Source organism: Ranitomeya variabilis, chromosome 2 (assembly GCF_051348905.1).
Source record: "Ranitomeya variabilis isolate aRanVar5 chromosome 2, aRanVar5.hap1, whole genome shotgun sequence".
NCBI classification, from domain to species: Eukaryota; Metazoa; Chordata; class Amphibia; order Anura; family Dendrobatidae; genus Ranitomeya; species Ranitomeya variabilis.
In genome coordinates this window covers 430,034,329-430,047,723 of record NC_135233.1, presented here as the reverse complement: position 1 = coordinate 430,047,723, position 13,395 = coordinate 430,034,329, and the positions used below count along the sequence as shown (strand labels likewise).

Sequence of the window (13,395 nt, the reverse complement as noted above, 5' to 3'; positions counted from 1 at the left end):
AAAATCATTAAATGCATAAAAACATAACGAGTGTAGACAAATGGTATCCACACAATCAGTTAGATGACATCTCAATGTACAGAGATTGCAGAGTGCCTGCAACCAGCATCACCTCCATGGTTTAGTCTCCACCGCTTGGAAAACATGAGGCTCAGCACCCGATTTCTTTAGCTGGTCATAGCCGTGTGTCTGTACCATGATGGAAAGGAATAACAGCAGCAGGTAGAACATATAAACATCCAGTGATATAGGCTGCTGCATATAAGCCAGAGATGGAGTCACAGATTTTTTTGGCAGTGGACCAGTAAATTAAATTCACCTAAAAATCAACCAGCCACATAGCCATACAGGGCAACTCCAAAAATCAGGAACCCAGAGTTAAAGTGATTGATGACCTGTCCCCCACCGATCAGCCGTTACTGTGTCCTGTGGACGTCAGCAGTTCACTGGAACATCACAGTTCCGCACACTAGTGGCAGTTCTCAGGCACTGTGAAACTCATCCCCTTCAGTGGCAGCTGAGCTGCAGTACCTAAGAACAGCCACTACGCAGTGTATGGAGCTGTGCGGTTCCACCTAGCCCCACCATAGAGAACAGCTGATCAGTGGGAGTGACCGTGATTCAGATTCCTACTGATCTTGCATAGATGACATATCCAGAAGATAGGCCATCAGTATCAAAAGCCTGGAAAACTCCTTTAAGGCATTTCTGTTGCCAGGAGGTCCTTATTGGTCCAGTACGTAATGGAAATGATGACTAATCTAACACAATAGAGCTTGTACCGATATTGCATCCTATTGATAGATATAATTGTCCAGTTGGTAGGAGTTCCACCGATCAGATATCGCCGAGCACTGCACTCATATCTCCATCAGTCCCATAGACTCTAAATGGAGCAGCAGTGCACATGTTTGACCACTGCTCCATTCAAACAGGGGACAAGGGACTCTTATAATCGGTGATGGTCCTTATCAACTTTCTTGTGGATCTTGTTTTAGTTGAATTAGAGCATATAAGAAAGCAAACTGCACAGAGAGTAAACCTTATGACAGATTTCCCCTGTATATTTAGGAATACCCTTAGTCATGACGCTATGATAATTCTCTTATACTCTGCTCTTTGTGGTTTCAGGTATAACTGAAGAAGAAAGGCAATTTTTGGCACCTCCAATGTTAAAGTTTACAAGAAGCTTATCTATGCCCGATGCCTCAGAAGATATTCCACCCCCTCCAGCAACGTTACCTCCATCACCGCCTCCACCGTCCCCCTCACCATTTAATTCACCCAAGTCTCCATCTCCCAGAGGATATGGAACCATCAAGCCTACGTTTAACCAGATTACTGGCGCAAAGTCTCCTCTCCCGGCTGTGCGGTCGGATAACATGGGCACGATAATGAGAGGCAAGGGCATGTATTACAGACGAGAGACGGATAGGTTTTCATTAGACTCTGAAGATCTTTATAGTTCTAAAATGTCGTCCCAACAGAACTTTGTAACTAAGAGAGGCCAATTACCTGAAAACCCTTACTCAGAAGTCGGAAAGTTAGGAAATAAAGCTGTATTCGTGCCAGCAAAACCCGCTAGGCGGAAGGGCATGCTTGTCAAGCAGTCTAATGTGGAGGATAGCCCAGAGAAAACCTGCTCCATTCCCATCCCAACCATCATCATCAAAGAACCTTCAACTAGCAGCAGCGGAAAGAGCAGCCAGGGAAGTAGCATGGAGACGGACCTGCAAACCTCAGAGCAGCAAGGACAGCTAAGGCCAGACGACTCCCTCAACGTCACCGGTCCGTTTGCTGCAGCCATTGCCGGAGCAGTGAGGGACAGAGAGAAAAGGTTAGAGGCCAGGCGAAACTCTCCGGCATTCTTGTCTACGGACCTGGGAGATGAAAGTGTTGGACCGACACCCAGTCCCAGGTTACGGCACTCCAAGTCCATTGATGAGGGCATGTTCTGTAATGAGGAGAGCTTTAAGCAGTTTGTAGGCCCGTCCTCACTCATTTTAAGCCGAACAGCTAATGCATTCGGAAACCACGGGGATGCAAACAATGTGCGATCAGGAAAAGGAAAGGGACATGAAAACAACACAACTAAAGGGATTAATGTTTCTGGAAATTACATGCATCCAGTGACCGGGAAGTTATTAGATCCCAATTCACCGCTGGCACTGGCATTAGCGGCTAGAGACAGAGCAATGAAAGAGCAAAGTCAACCCAGTCCTAGTCCCCCGGAAGTAGACAAGTCCGATCTCAATAAGCCTCTTTTCATCGATACAAAGCTTCGCCCCAATGCAGAAAGTTCATTTCCCGCTGCAGTCAGCAGTACCAATAGGCAAAACCAACGCGGGGTGTTAAAAAGACAGGAGACCGAAAATAAACATGACCCAGAAACAGTGAAGGAAGAAAAACGTCACGAAGAGAAAAAGAATATGCTGATCAACATTATGGACACCTCACAGCAGAAGACCGCCGGATTGCTGATGGTACATACGGTAGACGCCTCCAAAGCAGAGAGTCTACTTAATGACAACGAAGATGTAGAAAAAGAGGCTTCTCCAGAGAATCAGCCTACAGAAACTCCAGCAGCTGAACCCAGTGATAATGTAGAGAACGCGTTACCCAAAACAAGTGATGCCAGCTTGCCAGCGCCCCCCACTAAAGCCATTGTTTCCGTCTGCTCTGTGGATGAACCAGTCATCCTACCGTTCCGCATCCCTCCTCCACCTTTTGCCTCAATAGACGTCGATGAGGACTTTATTTTCACTGAGCCACTGCCTCCTCCTCTTGAATTTGCCAACAGTTTTGATATTCCTGAGGATGTCTCTGCAATGCCAGCAGCTACACTGGCAGACTTGTTGATGCAGAGGAAGAATGGCACCCTTCCCCCTGGTTCGTATCATCCCAATGTTGCCTCTATTTCTCTAGAAAGTAAAAAGCCTGGGGCTCTGTCGAACTGCCTGCCTGCCTCGTACATGCAACACCCAGAAAGCTTTGATAACGTCACAGACTCTGGGATCGAGGAGGTGGACAGCCGCAGTGGCAGCGACCATCACTTAGAGACAACTAGCACTATTTCCACTGTCTCCAGCATATCTACGTTATCCTCAGAGGGTGGTGAAAATTTGGACACATGTACAGTCTATGCAGATGGGCAAGCGTTTCTAGTGGACAAGCCCCCAGTACCTCCGAAGCCAAAAGTGAAGCCCATAATCAACAAAAGCAATGCACTTTATAAGGACGCCGTCCTGGAAGAAAACATGGACACTTTTGTTATCCCTCCCCCTGCTCCGCCTCCTCCCCCGCTAGGGATGCAGCCCAATTTATCAAAAGCTGGGTATCTAAGGACCTCCAAGTTATGGGGCGATGTCCCAGAGATGAGAAGTCTAATCATGCCAAGTCCCAAAGCCAATGTCATTAGTGAATTAAATTCCATATTGCAACAAATGAACAGAGAGAAGGCCACAAAGCCGGGGGAAGGATTAGATTCACCAACTGGAATGAAACCCCCAAGTCTCAGCACAAGGTACAGTAACTTCTTTTTATGTGCTATTCCCATTGCAATTGGTGACCCTGTGTATATCTTGCTCAGGGTTTCGTTTTTGGGTTAGTGAAAGTGTAAGAGAAGAAGGAAAATGGTAACTCAAATGTAACATCACGACGGAGAAGTAACTAGACAGCGGCTGCAAGGAAATAATGGCTTTCACATAGCCTGGAATGGTATAGTCACTAAAAACTCAGTTTTACCAAGGAATTTGGCTGGTGTAGGGGCGCAGCTATAAGAAATGTGTCACTACTGGGCCCCTGATGCCCCAGAAGAGAACGTTCCCTCTATACTTGCAGCCATGGAGCTCATTCGCAGTGATAATCATGCTGCGCTGAATTCTCATATACTTACACGTTATTGAATGTCCCCTTGTCTATAACCGGCAGCAGTGAGTGCCGGGCCCAGGTTTCGCATTTGGTAACAGTGACTGGAACATGAAGTTGTGAAAGACATTTGCAATTTTTGGCGTTTTTATGTCCAGCACTTTCCTGAGGACTGTGTGGAGCTTAGTGGCAGGGATGTGGTCTAGCATTGGCCCAACAGTTTCACTAAGGGTATGCGCACCCGTTCAGGATTTTTTGCATTTTTTCGCGATAAAAACACGATAAAAACGCATAAAAAATGCACACATATGCATCCTATCATTTAGAATGCATTCTGCAATTTTTGTGCACATGATGCGTTTTTTTTTTCGCGAAAAAAACGCATCGCGGTAAAAAAAGCAGCATGTTCATTAATTTTGCGTTTTTTTCGCATTTTTCTGCTATTTAATGCATTGACTAAATCCAGCAAAGTCAGTCCTTAAATCATTAGTTAAAACTTAACATTTAATATGCATACCTAAAAAACATGAATAATAAATAAAGTGCTCGTGATTCACAGTATATTAGATAAAAAATGACACAATCTCACCCAAATTGCTGTTTGCTGGCACTCAGGATGTTACTCCAACATCATGGTATCCAAGACCAGGAGATGGGGAGAAAGGACATCAAGACCAAAAAACGACAGTGGGGGGAGGGGGGGAACACGGGGGCCTGTTTACCCTGTCGTGCCCTCTGCAACCAAACTCCCGCCCTTACAAGGGCAGTACCCAAGTGTGAGCCTGTTTTGTGATGCCCATGGTCAGATATAGCCTCCCTGAAAAAAATGTCTTCCCTACGCGTTTCCCCTCCCGTTTGGGGGGTTCATCAGGGGAAGTTATCCAGGCTAGAAAAACCGAAGTTTCCTGCAGTGGCAGGGTATGACCTCTCTGTATGTCAGAATCCTCTATGTGAGGACCATTTTTTCCTCACATAGAGGATTCTGACATACAGAGAGGTCAAGCAAACAAGCAGCTTGAAAGATGCATCAAATTCCTTAAATGGTTGTCCAATGGTGGGACAAAAGTCTGCAGTGACTGTGTGGTGCGCAATCTGTCACGATTTTTGTGGTGTGGGTGGGCGCTTGCGTGACCACATGTATGTGATTTGCGCAGTTGCTCTACTTCTCTTAATAGAAGTAAATGAAGAGAAGCCAGATGAATATAGTCAGCACATGAATCATGTGAACTCGCATCGGGAATATCTGGGAATTGTGGCAACATGTGCTCCAGCATATTGTCCAGATTCGGCAGTCACACAGCATCATTGTAGACATTTCCCCAATCCTGGACGACCCCATTAATGATTTTGGCAGATTTACTACCACAGACTTTTGATCAAGACTGACGTATTACACCAGACTACATGAATTTCCCTCTTAGCGTTAATCCAGTCATGATAGCATTGACATGGCCACAGTGACCAGTAGCAGCGGTTTTACTTTGCACTCGTATCACTGCCGCCCCCTACCTGGCCTTACTCTTACAAATCAGGTAAAACATCCTAATTTCAGAAGGCAAAGCAATTGTTCCCAATGGTTCCTGGCTGATTTATGTAGGAATGACCACATCAGGACCACTCGTCTCCCTATGCAGAAGAGAACAGCGCTGCAAACACTGTTCAATAGGAAAGAGTCAAGAGGACTTCCCAGTAAACCAAGTATCTTGAACATTACTCTGTTCCCTAGAGCATTGGTCACCAATATCCAGGTAGCATTTCTAGACACAACGCCAAACCCCATAATACTTCATCTGATGAAACCGCACCAATTGTAGGAGGTCCACCTGTAATCCCAGGGCTAATGTGATGTCCCAAGCTGAACCGTCAGTAGCCCTGAGATAGAGACTTCAAGATGTTATCGGCCTCTAAGTTTTGATATGTAAATTCTCTAATTGCCTAAAATATGTAAAAAGCTAAATTACAAAAAAAAAAAAAGAGAGGGGAAAAACATCAAAACCCAGATCTGTGCTGAGGCTGATGCTTTTCTCCAGGAAGTCTTCTCTAAAGTCTTCAGAAGCTCCAGATCATTTACATTAAACTTTTAACAACCTTTTCTGAGCCGGAGGGGCTGATGATACCTGACTGTCTTCATCCTCCTGGCAGAATTATATGGTAATTTATAACATTGATATAGAATGATGAAAACAGTGACAGCTACAGAAAGCCTGCAATACTCCAGTTACATGATGCCAACATCTATAGCTACCGACAAACCTCACTATCCTGCATTTAGCCTCTTTTCTAGTAGTGATGTGCAGTTCAGCATTAACCAGCGGCTCCTGCTCCACTGCGTTGTGTATTGGGAGACTGCGGTAGTGTAAACCTTCTTCCACTGCCCTATAACCATGCTTTATACTACAGATCAGGATTTCCTTAGTATTTCACAGGTGATAACTCCATCTCCTGTGCAATACTAAGGAAATCCTGAAAACAATGTGGTGGCGGGGGCCTGTATGTATACAGGATGTAACTCAGGATCAGTATTGTAATGTATGTACACAGTGACTGCACCAGCAGAATAGTGAGTGCAGCTCTGGAGTATAATACAGGATTTAACTCAGGATCAGTAACGTAATGTATGTACACAGTGACTGCACCAGCAGAATAGTGAGTGCAGCTCTGGAGTATAATATAGGATGTAACACAGGATCAGTAATGTAATGTATGTACACAGTGACTGCACCAGCAGAATAGGGAGTGAAGCTCTGGAGTATAATACAGGATGTAACTCAGAATCAGTAATGTAATGTATGTACACAGTGACTGCACCAGCAGAATAGTGAGTGCAGCTCTGGAGTATAATACAGGATGTAACTCAGGATCAGTAATGTAATGTATGTACACAGTGACTGCACCAGCAGAATAGTGAGTGCAGCTCTGGAGTATAATACAGGATGTAACTCAGGATCAGTAATGTAATGCATGTGCACAGTGACTGCTCCAGCAGGATATTGGGTGCAGCTCTGCTCAGCTGCTGCTCATTGTGCTGATTGTGGGTGCAGTCGCTGCTGAACCTGCTGTGTGCTCCGGAGCTCCTGGGAACCACCACCTCTCCACCCGGGGACCTGCTCTCTCTCTCTTACCAAGGGAGTGAGTGGGTTTCCTGGGATGAATGAGGGGGCCAAGTCCCAGGCTTCTGCTTCCCGGACCAGGCTGGCGGGGGGCAGAAGGAACCAGCAACCAGCCTGCACATCAGAAGATTCGGGGGTGAGACGCTCCACCAGGAGTCGCAGCAATGTGGCTCCTACTCCCCCCAGGTCTGCAGAGACCGAGAGAAGCCGCAAGGCTTCCATGGAGGAGAAGCCTGCTAGCGTGCAGGATGGCGGCCCTTCCGGAGAAAAGCTAAGTGCTCAGTGAGGTGAGGCCGACTTCACTGAGGAGGGTTGGGCGCTGCAGAGACCCCGGGAGTCTGTGTCCACCTATGCCTCCCGGGTCATGAGCCACCTCCGTGAGTATGAAGAGGCAAGTAAGAGATTGAGAAGGCTCCGGGAGGAGCTGCGCTGCACAAGCGCAAAAGCTGCAGGCGCCTCCGGACCCAGGAAGACACAATTCCAGGCGGAGGTAAAGAGGCTGAAGCTTGAAATTAATGACCTGGAGGTAAGAAAAGCGTTTATCCAAGAAAAAAGTGGACCATTTAAAGAAAAATTGCAAAATGAAGACCGATTCAGAGAAATGGCTGATAACAGAGAGCAAAGGCAGATAGGGCTGCAGCCTGGGAGCCAGGTGGATGATGATGATGATGATGATGATGATAAGAAGGAGGATGACCAGCAGAAAGCCCCACCTGGCAGCCTGCTTAGTCACTCACAGGCCACGTGCAGCGAGCTCCCTGCTGGACAGGCGACAATGACATCTCGTCGCAGTTCTGCTGGCTCTGGGAAGGACAGTGACAACATCGGCCAGGGAGGGGCGCTAATGACAGAGATCAAGCTCCTGGAGTCCCCAGTGTGCCTTCAGAACTTCCATCTTGGTGATGATTTGCCAGAGGAGGCACCTGGGGGCCAGAAAAAAAAGGAAAAGAAGATCAAACCTAAGCTGCAGGAAGCGGTAAGCTATGTATATGCCCCCCTCCCTGTACCCCCTGAGTCGGCTGCAGGGTCAGCTCGCTGTATAAGCCCCGTTGCCCAGCCCAGCCCGGGTTCTGCTGTGGATCCGGTGCAAAGGCATGGGGAGATTACAAAGCAATGTAGTGAGGCGCAGAGCTCTGTCTCTGCTTGTAGTAGCGGGGACGTAGCAGCTGGTGCATCAGCCGAGAGGCTGGACAGTGAGGGCGACGCGGCGGCGGGCGAAAAATCAGGCCACGATACTGTGGTGCGCTCCCCAGTGGGAGGGGGGAGCAGCCCGGTGTCAGGGGCAGCTCCGGTAGCCTCGGTGCCCCTGAATGCTGTTGCCGCTGATCACTTAGTTGAGAGGCGGCGGCAGTGTGAGGGGGTTACCGGGGCTGGGCGTTCCGGTCCTCCCACCAAAGTCCTGTTCTGTGTTGGCGCCGCTGGTCAACAAGATGCTGATATAAAGGATCAGCGGCGCCCCACAGTGGCGAAAGATCAGCGGCGCCTGGTATCAGCAGTAAAGCAAAGGAAAATATCATCTGATGATGCGGAGGGCACACGTAAGACCAGGGGTGAGGTCGCCTCCAGTTCTGTGGAGGAGACTCAGCCCCTTGTGCCTGATGATGCGGAGGTCAAAATGTCACCTTCTGTTGTCACTGGTCCAGCAGGAGTGAATGTGGTGGTGGGTATGGATGAGGAAAAGTCTTTGTCTAGTGGTGTGGTTGCTGGTTTGGTAGAGGGTGAGGGGGTTATGGAGGTGGGTAATGGTGATGCTGTTGGTGTGGATGTGGTCACTGGTCCGGTTGCCCCCCCCGGTGGTGGCAGCACCTGTCAGGAGTTTTGCCGCTGTCACCTCCGGGGGAAATAGGGCATCCTCCTCGTCTCTGGGCTCTGGGGACGGCATGTTGCAACGGCGTCTCCTGGAGGCCCTAAAGAAGGGAGAGAGATCACTAATGGTAGAGGGTCGAGAGGTTGATCTATCCTTCTGGATAGAGAGGCATGGCCTTGGGGCCTTCCGAGAGCAAAGAGGGGGGGATACAGTGTGGTCCCTCCCAACAGCTGGGCCGGGTAGTGTGCGTAGGAATGTGGTCCGTCTTCGGTGGAGGGGCAGTGATGCGTGTCCTCCAAGGTCTAAAGTTGTGGAGCTCCTGCTGAGGATGGGCTTCAAGGCGATTGACATCTATGCCTTGATACATCCCTATTCCACACCTGAGTTTGATGTCAGCTTTGTTCGGCCGGAGGGGCTTGAGCTCTTCTGGTCGAACTATGAGTTGGCAAAAAATGAGCCTGGCTGGCGAGACTTTACCGTTCAGGTGGTGTCTCGCCAAAACCAAGTCAAGAAAGTGACCGTGATGACTTGTAACGAGTCGCTTTCTTGTTACGACATCATGACGTGGCTTGGCCGGTATGGAGAGGTGGTAGAAATGCCAAAGAAAAACCGTGACGAGTTTGGTATCTGGTCAGGGGCCTGGACGTTTATGGTAAAACTTAAGCGTTCAGGGGGTACGGTTGCCTACATACCATCATCTGCCTTCCTGGGTAGGGATCGTATCCTGGTCTTCTACCAGGGGCAACCGAAGCTCTGTCACAGGTGCGGCGACCCCACACACTTCAGCGCAAACTGCACTGTGCAGAAGTGTGTATTGTGTGGGGATATTGGCCATCTTGCTGCATCTTGTGTGGAGATTAGGTGCCACCTGTGTGGTGAGTTAGGTCACCCATTCAGCCGTTGTCCTCGCTCCTTCGCTAACGCAGTCGTGACCCCGGTGGGAGAAAGCCGTGAGGCTGATTCTGCTGGGGAAGGGACTAGCAGGGGTGAGGGAGCTGAGGGGCCAAGGAAGAAAAGCAATAAAAAGACGCCTGCCAAGCTAAGGCTTCTAGACAAGCGCAGACAGGATAGGGAGCTGGGCGAGCCTCAGGCTACTGGGGCGGCTCCTGTCCTGGACGCCAGTCTTGCTGCTGAGGCCCCGAGGGATGATGAGTTGGATGAGGAGGTCAGGAGGATCCACAGGGAGGAAAGTGCCACTGCCTCAGAGTCCTCCCATTATGAAAGTATGGATGACGATAATAGGCAGTGGCTAGAGGACAAGCGTAAGCTCGGCACCAAAAAAAAGAGAAAGAAGGGAGATGAAAAATCTTCTCCCGCTCTGACCAAGGTACCTAAGGAAGGAAAAAACGACTCCCCTCTGGTTGGTCTTTCTAACCGGTTCCAAGCCCTTGAAAACATCTCTTCCTCTGAGGAGGAAGCTGAGGGTGAGGTTCTGGCTTCGGCGGGGCTCACAGGGGACGCCGAGTCTCCTTCTTCGGGGAATGTAAGATCCTTGGAAGGAGGGACTGGCCCAGAGTCCGGAGACGAGGACAATAAAAATAAAAAACACATGGGAATGGATACCTCATTGTCACTAAAGAGGGGGAAGGATTCCTCCTCTGAGGCAGAGGATAAGGGTAGTGGGAAAAAGAAAGCCATCTAACTCAATCACCAATGATGGCAGAACCCACTCCATTGACGCTGGCGTCCATTAATGTCGCCAGCATAAAGTCAAATACAGCTAGATTTGCGGCCTTTGATTTTCTCAGCCGGGTTGAAGCTGACATTTTCTTTTTGCAAGAGACCAGGCTGCCAAACATGGCAGATGTGTTTAAAGCTAAGAGGGAGTGGAGACTCGGGCCCTCCTATTGGTCTCTTGCGGCCGAGCCGTATAGCGGAGTGGCGGTCCTTTTTACCGCACCGGTGGAATGCCGACGGGTTATTGAGTTAGAAATGGGGAGGTGCCTGATCTTAGATGTCCTCATGAAGGGACAAGAGCTCCGGCTCATCAACATCTATGGTCCCCAATCTAAGTGGGACCGGAAGTGTCTCTTTATGAGGATCAAGCCCTACCTTTTTACAAGTCGGCAGGTTGTCTTTGGAGGGGACTTCAATGCTGTCACGAGGCCCCGAGATAGAGGAGGTTCCAGAGACAAGCTGACTTATGATAGCGTCGCCCTTAATAGTATAGCTAGTGAGGCTCGCCTGGTGGATGTCCACATTCGGCACACCCCAGGCCACGAGGGGTTCACCTATCATAGAGGTAACTGTAGGTCCAGAATAGATAGGTTTTATTTAAAGGAGGAAGCTGTCTCTTCAGCAGTGTCTGTTGTTGAGGTGGAGTTCTCCGACCACTGTTTAATTTTGTTTTCTCTGAATGTTACAGAGACCCTCCGGATGGGAAGAGGCTTTTGGAGGCTCAATTCCTCTCTCTTGGAAGAAGCGGAGATAAGACAGTCCTTTGAGGATTTTCTTCAGAGCCAGGTACCCTTACTGGATCTTTGTAGTAGTAGGTCAGAGTGGTGGGAGATGTTCAAGGAAAGGGTGGCGAGATTCTTCCGCCAGCTCTCGAGCCTCAGGAATCTGAGCAGGTACCGCCTGTATCAGGGTCTGAGGAGGAAACTCGAACATCTTGTCTCAACTGGAGGTAGCCGCGAGGAGATCTCCAGAGTGAAATCTTTGCTTATGAGGTGTCAGTACGATAGACACGCATCTTTGGTTTTTGAGAGGGATTACGGGAAGTACCGCTCGCCCGACCCTTACAGAAACTGCAAGATGTCAGTGAATAGTAAAGTAGTTACAGGACTGGTCGACACTACGGGGTCCCTGAGGCGATCCAGATCAGGGATCCTGGAGGTTGTCAGATCCTTCTACTCGCACCTCTTGGGGAAGACCCCTCTCTTGACAGTTTGACAGAAATGATCAGGTAAGAGGAAGTTCAGTTGGCGATTGAAGGGCTTGCCCAAAAAAAATCGCCTGGTCCAGATGGCTTAACATCTGAATTCTATAAGACCTTTAAGGACGTTTTGGTTCCCCTCTTGACTGAGGTATTCAATGAGTGTCTTTCCTCGGGCACTCTGCCGAAGTCAATGAGGAGGTCTGCTCTGAACATCTTGTCAAAGGGTAAGGACCCATCTTGCATTGAGAATTGGCATCCCATAGCGCTTCTCAATGCAGACAGGAAGGTTCTGGTAAAGGTGCTGTTTAATCGGCTGGTGAAATTTGCACCCCGACTCCTTTCGGAGGCCCAGCATTGCTCTGTTCCAGGCCGCAGCACATTTAGTGCTGTGCTCTGTGTCCGGGAGGCAGTGGAGCAGGGTAGGGCTGGTCACTGGAAGGGGTACATGCTGTCATTGGACCAGGCAAAAGCATTTGATCGGGTTAATCACGAGTACCTCTGGTCCGTCCTTCTGAGATATGGCCTGCCGGGGGGGTTTGTTGATTGGCTTAAGACCTTGTACAGTGGGGCAGAGAGTTTCCCGCTTGTGAATGGTTGGATTGGCAGCTCTTTTGAGGTTGGGTCCGGTGTTCGCCAGGGTTGTCCCTTGAGCCCGCTGCTGTACGTGTTTGCGATTGACCCTCTTGTTAGGAGGGTGGAGCGTGGACCGTTGGCCGGGATCGGGATGGACCAGGCAGCACCAAAGGCCACTCTGAGGGTGGTGGCGTATGCCGATGATGTCACCGTGTTTGTTTCCTCTCACGAGGAGGCAGGGTGGCTGATATCAGAGGTAGATCGCTACTCGGAGGCATCCGGGTCCAAGATCAACCGGGATAAGTGTGAGAGTCTCTGGCTGGGAGGAGGAGATCCTGGTTTTGATCTCCCGGACACCCTTCCAGGACCCAAAATCTCTGCAAAAATCCTTGGCATCGAATTTGGCCAGGGGTATTACCCCAAACAAAATTGGAACAGCAGGCTAGAGATCGCCACTCAGAAGGTGAACCAATGGAAGGGTTGGTCTTTGACCCTAAGGGAAAGGGTAAACCTGATCAAAACTTACCTGCTCCCTTTACTGATTTATCTGGGCAGTGTGTGCATCTTGCCGGAATCTCTCTGGACTCGGGTCTACAGTTTGTTCTTCCAACTGTTATGGGGGAATAGACTGAACCTGGTCAAGAGGGAGGTTACTTACCGTACGAGGAGACTAGGAGGGTTGGGTATGGTCAACCCTGTGGTATTCCTTGTGGATACCTTCATTAAGATCAATATTGCAAACCTCTGGAAAGAGAGGGCTCCTCCGTGGGTATTCTCCTGTAGGGGATGGTTTCAGCCTTTCTTCCAGGAATGGGAGACAGGAGTGCAAGTGAAGGATCTTCGCACACCGCATGGACATCTTCCGGCTTACGCTACCTTGGTTCTGAAGGTAATTCGTCGGTGGGGTCTGGGAATGTGGGAGATCAGGACTCTGCCAAGGAAACTCCTTGACAATAGGGTTCTGTTGACCCATTTCCAGAGGCCTCTGGCGCTCAGGGACTGCCCAAGTCGGGATCTTGGGGTGGGTTTACATCTTTTGAATTCTATCCGGATCCCCTCGAAGTTTTGGGACTTGGCTTGGCGCTGCTTCCATGGGAAACGGTGTGTGAGGGACAATCTGAAGTGTAGGAGCTCTGAGGACAGGAATTGTCCTCGGGAGC

General features: G+C 49.3%; 1 protein-coding gene across 10 annotated transcripts in view; it reads left to right on the top strand.

Moving 5' to 3' along the window:
* SHANK2 (SH3 and multiple ankyrin repeat domains 2) overlaps positions 1-13,395 on the top strand; it is a 672,686-nt gene that overhangs the window by 627,997 nt on the left and 31,294 nt on the right. For all 10 annotated transcript variants that reach the window (XM_077286975.1, XM_077286974.1, XM_077286973.1 and 7 more), the window contains one exon: positions 1,132-3,523. In XM_077286975.1, the coding sequence (XP_077143090.1) occupies positions 1,132-3,523 (2,392 nt within the window). The remainder of the gene's footprint in view (positions 1-1,131; positions 3,524-13,395) is intronic.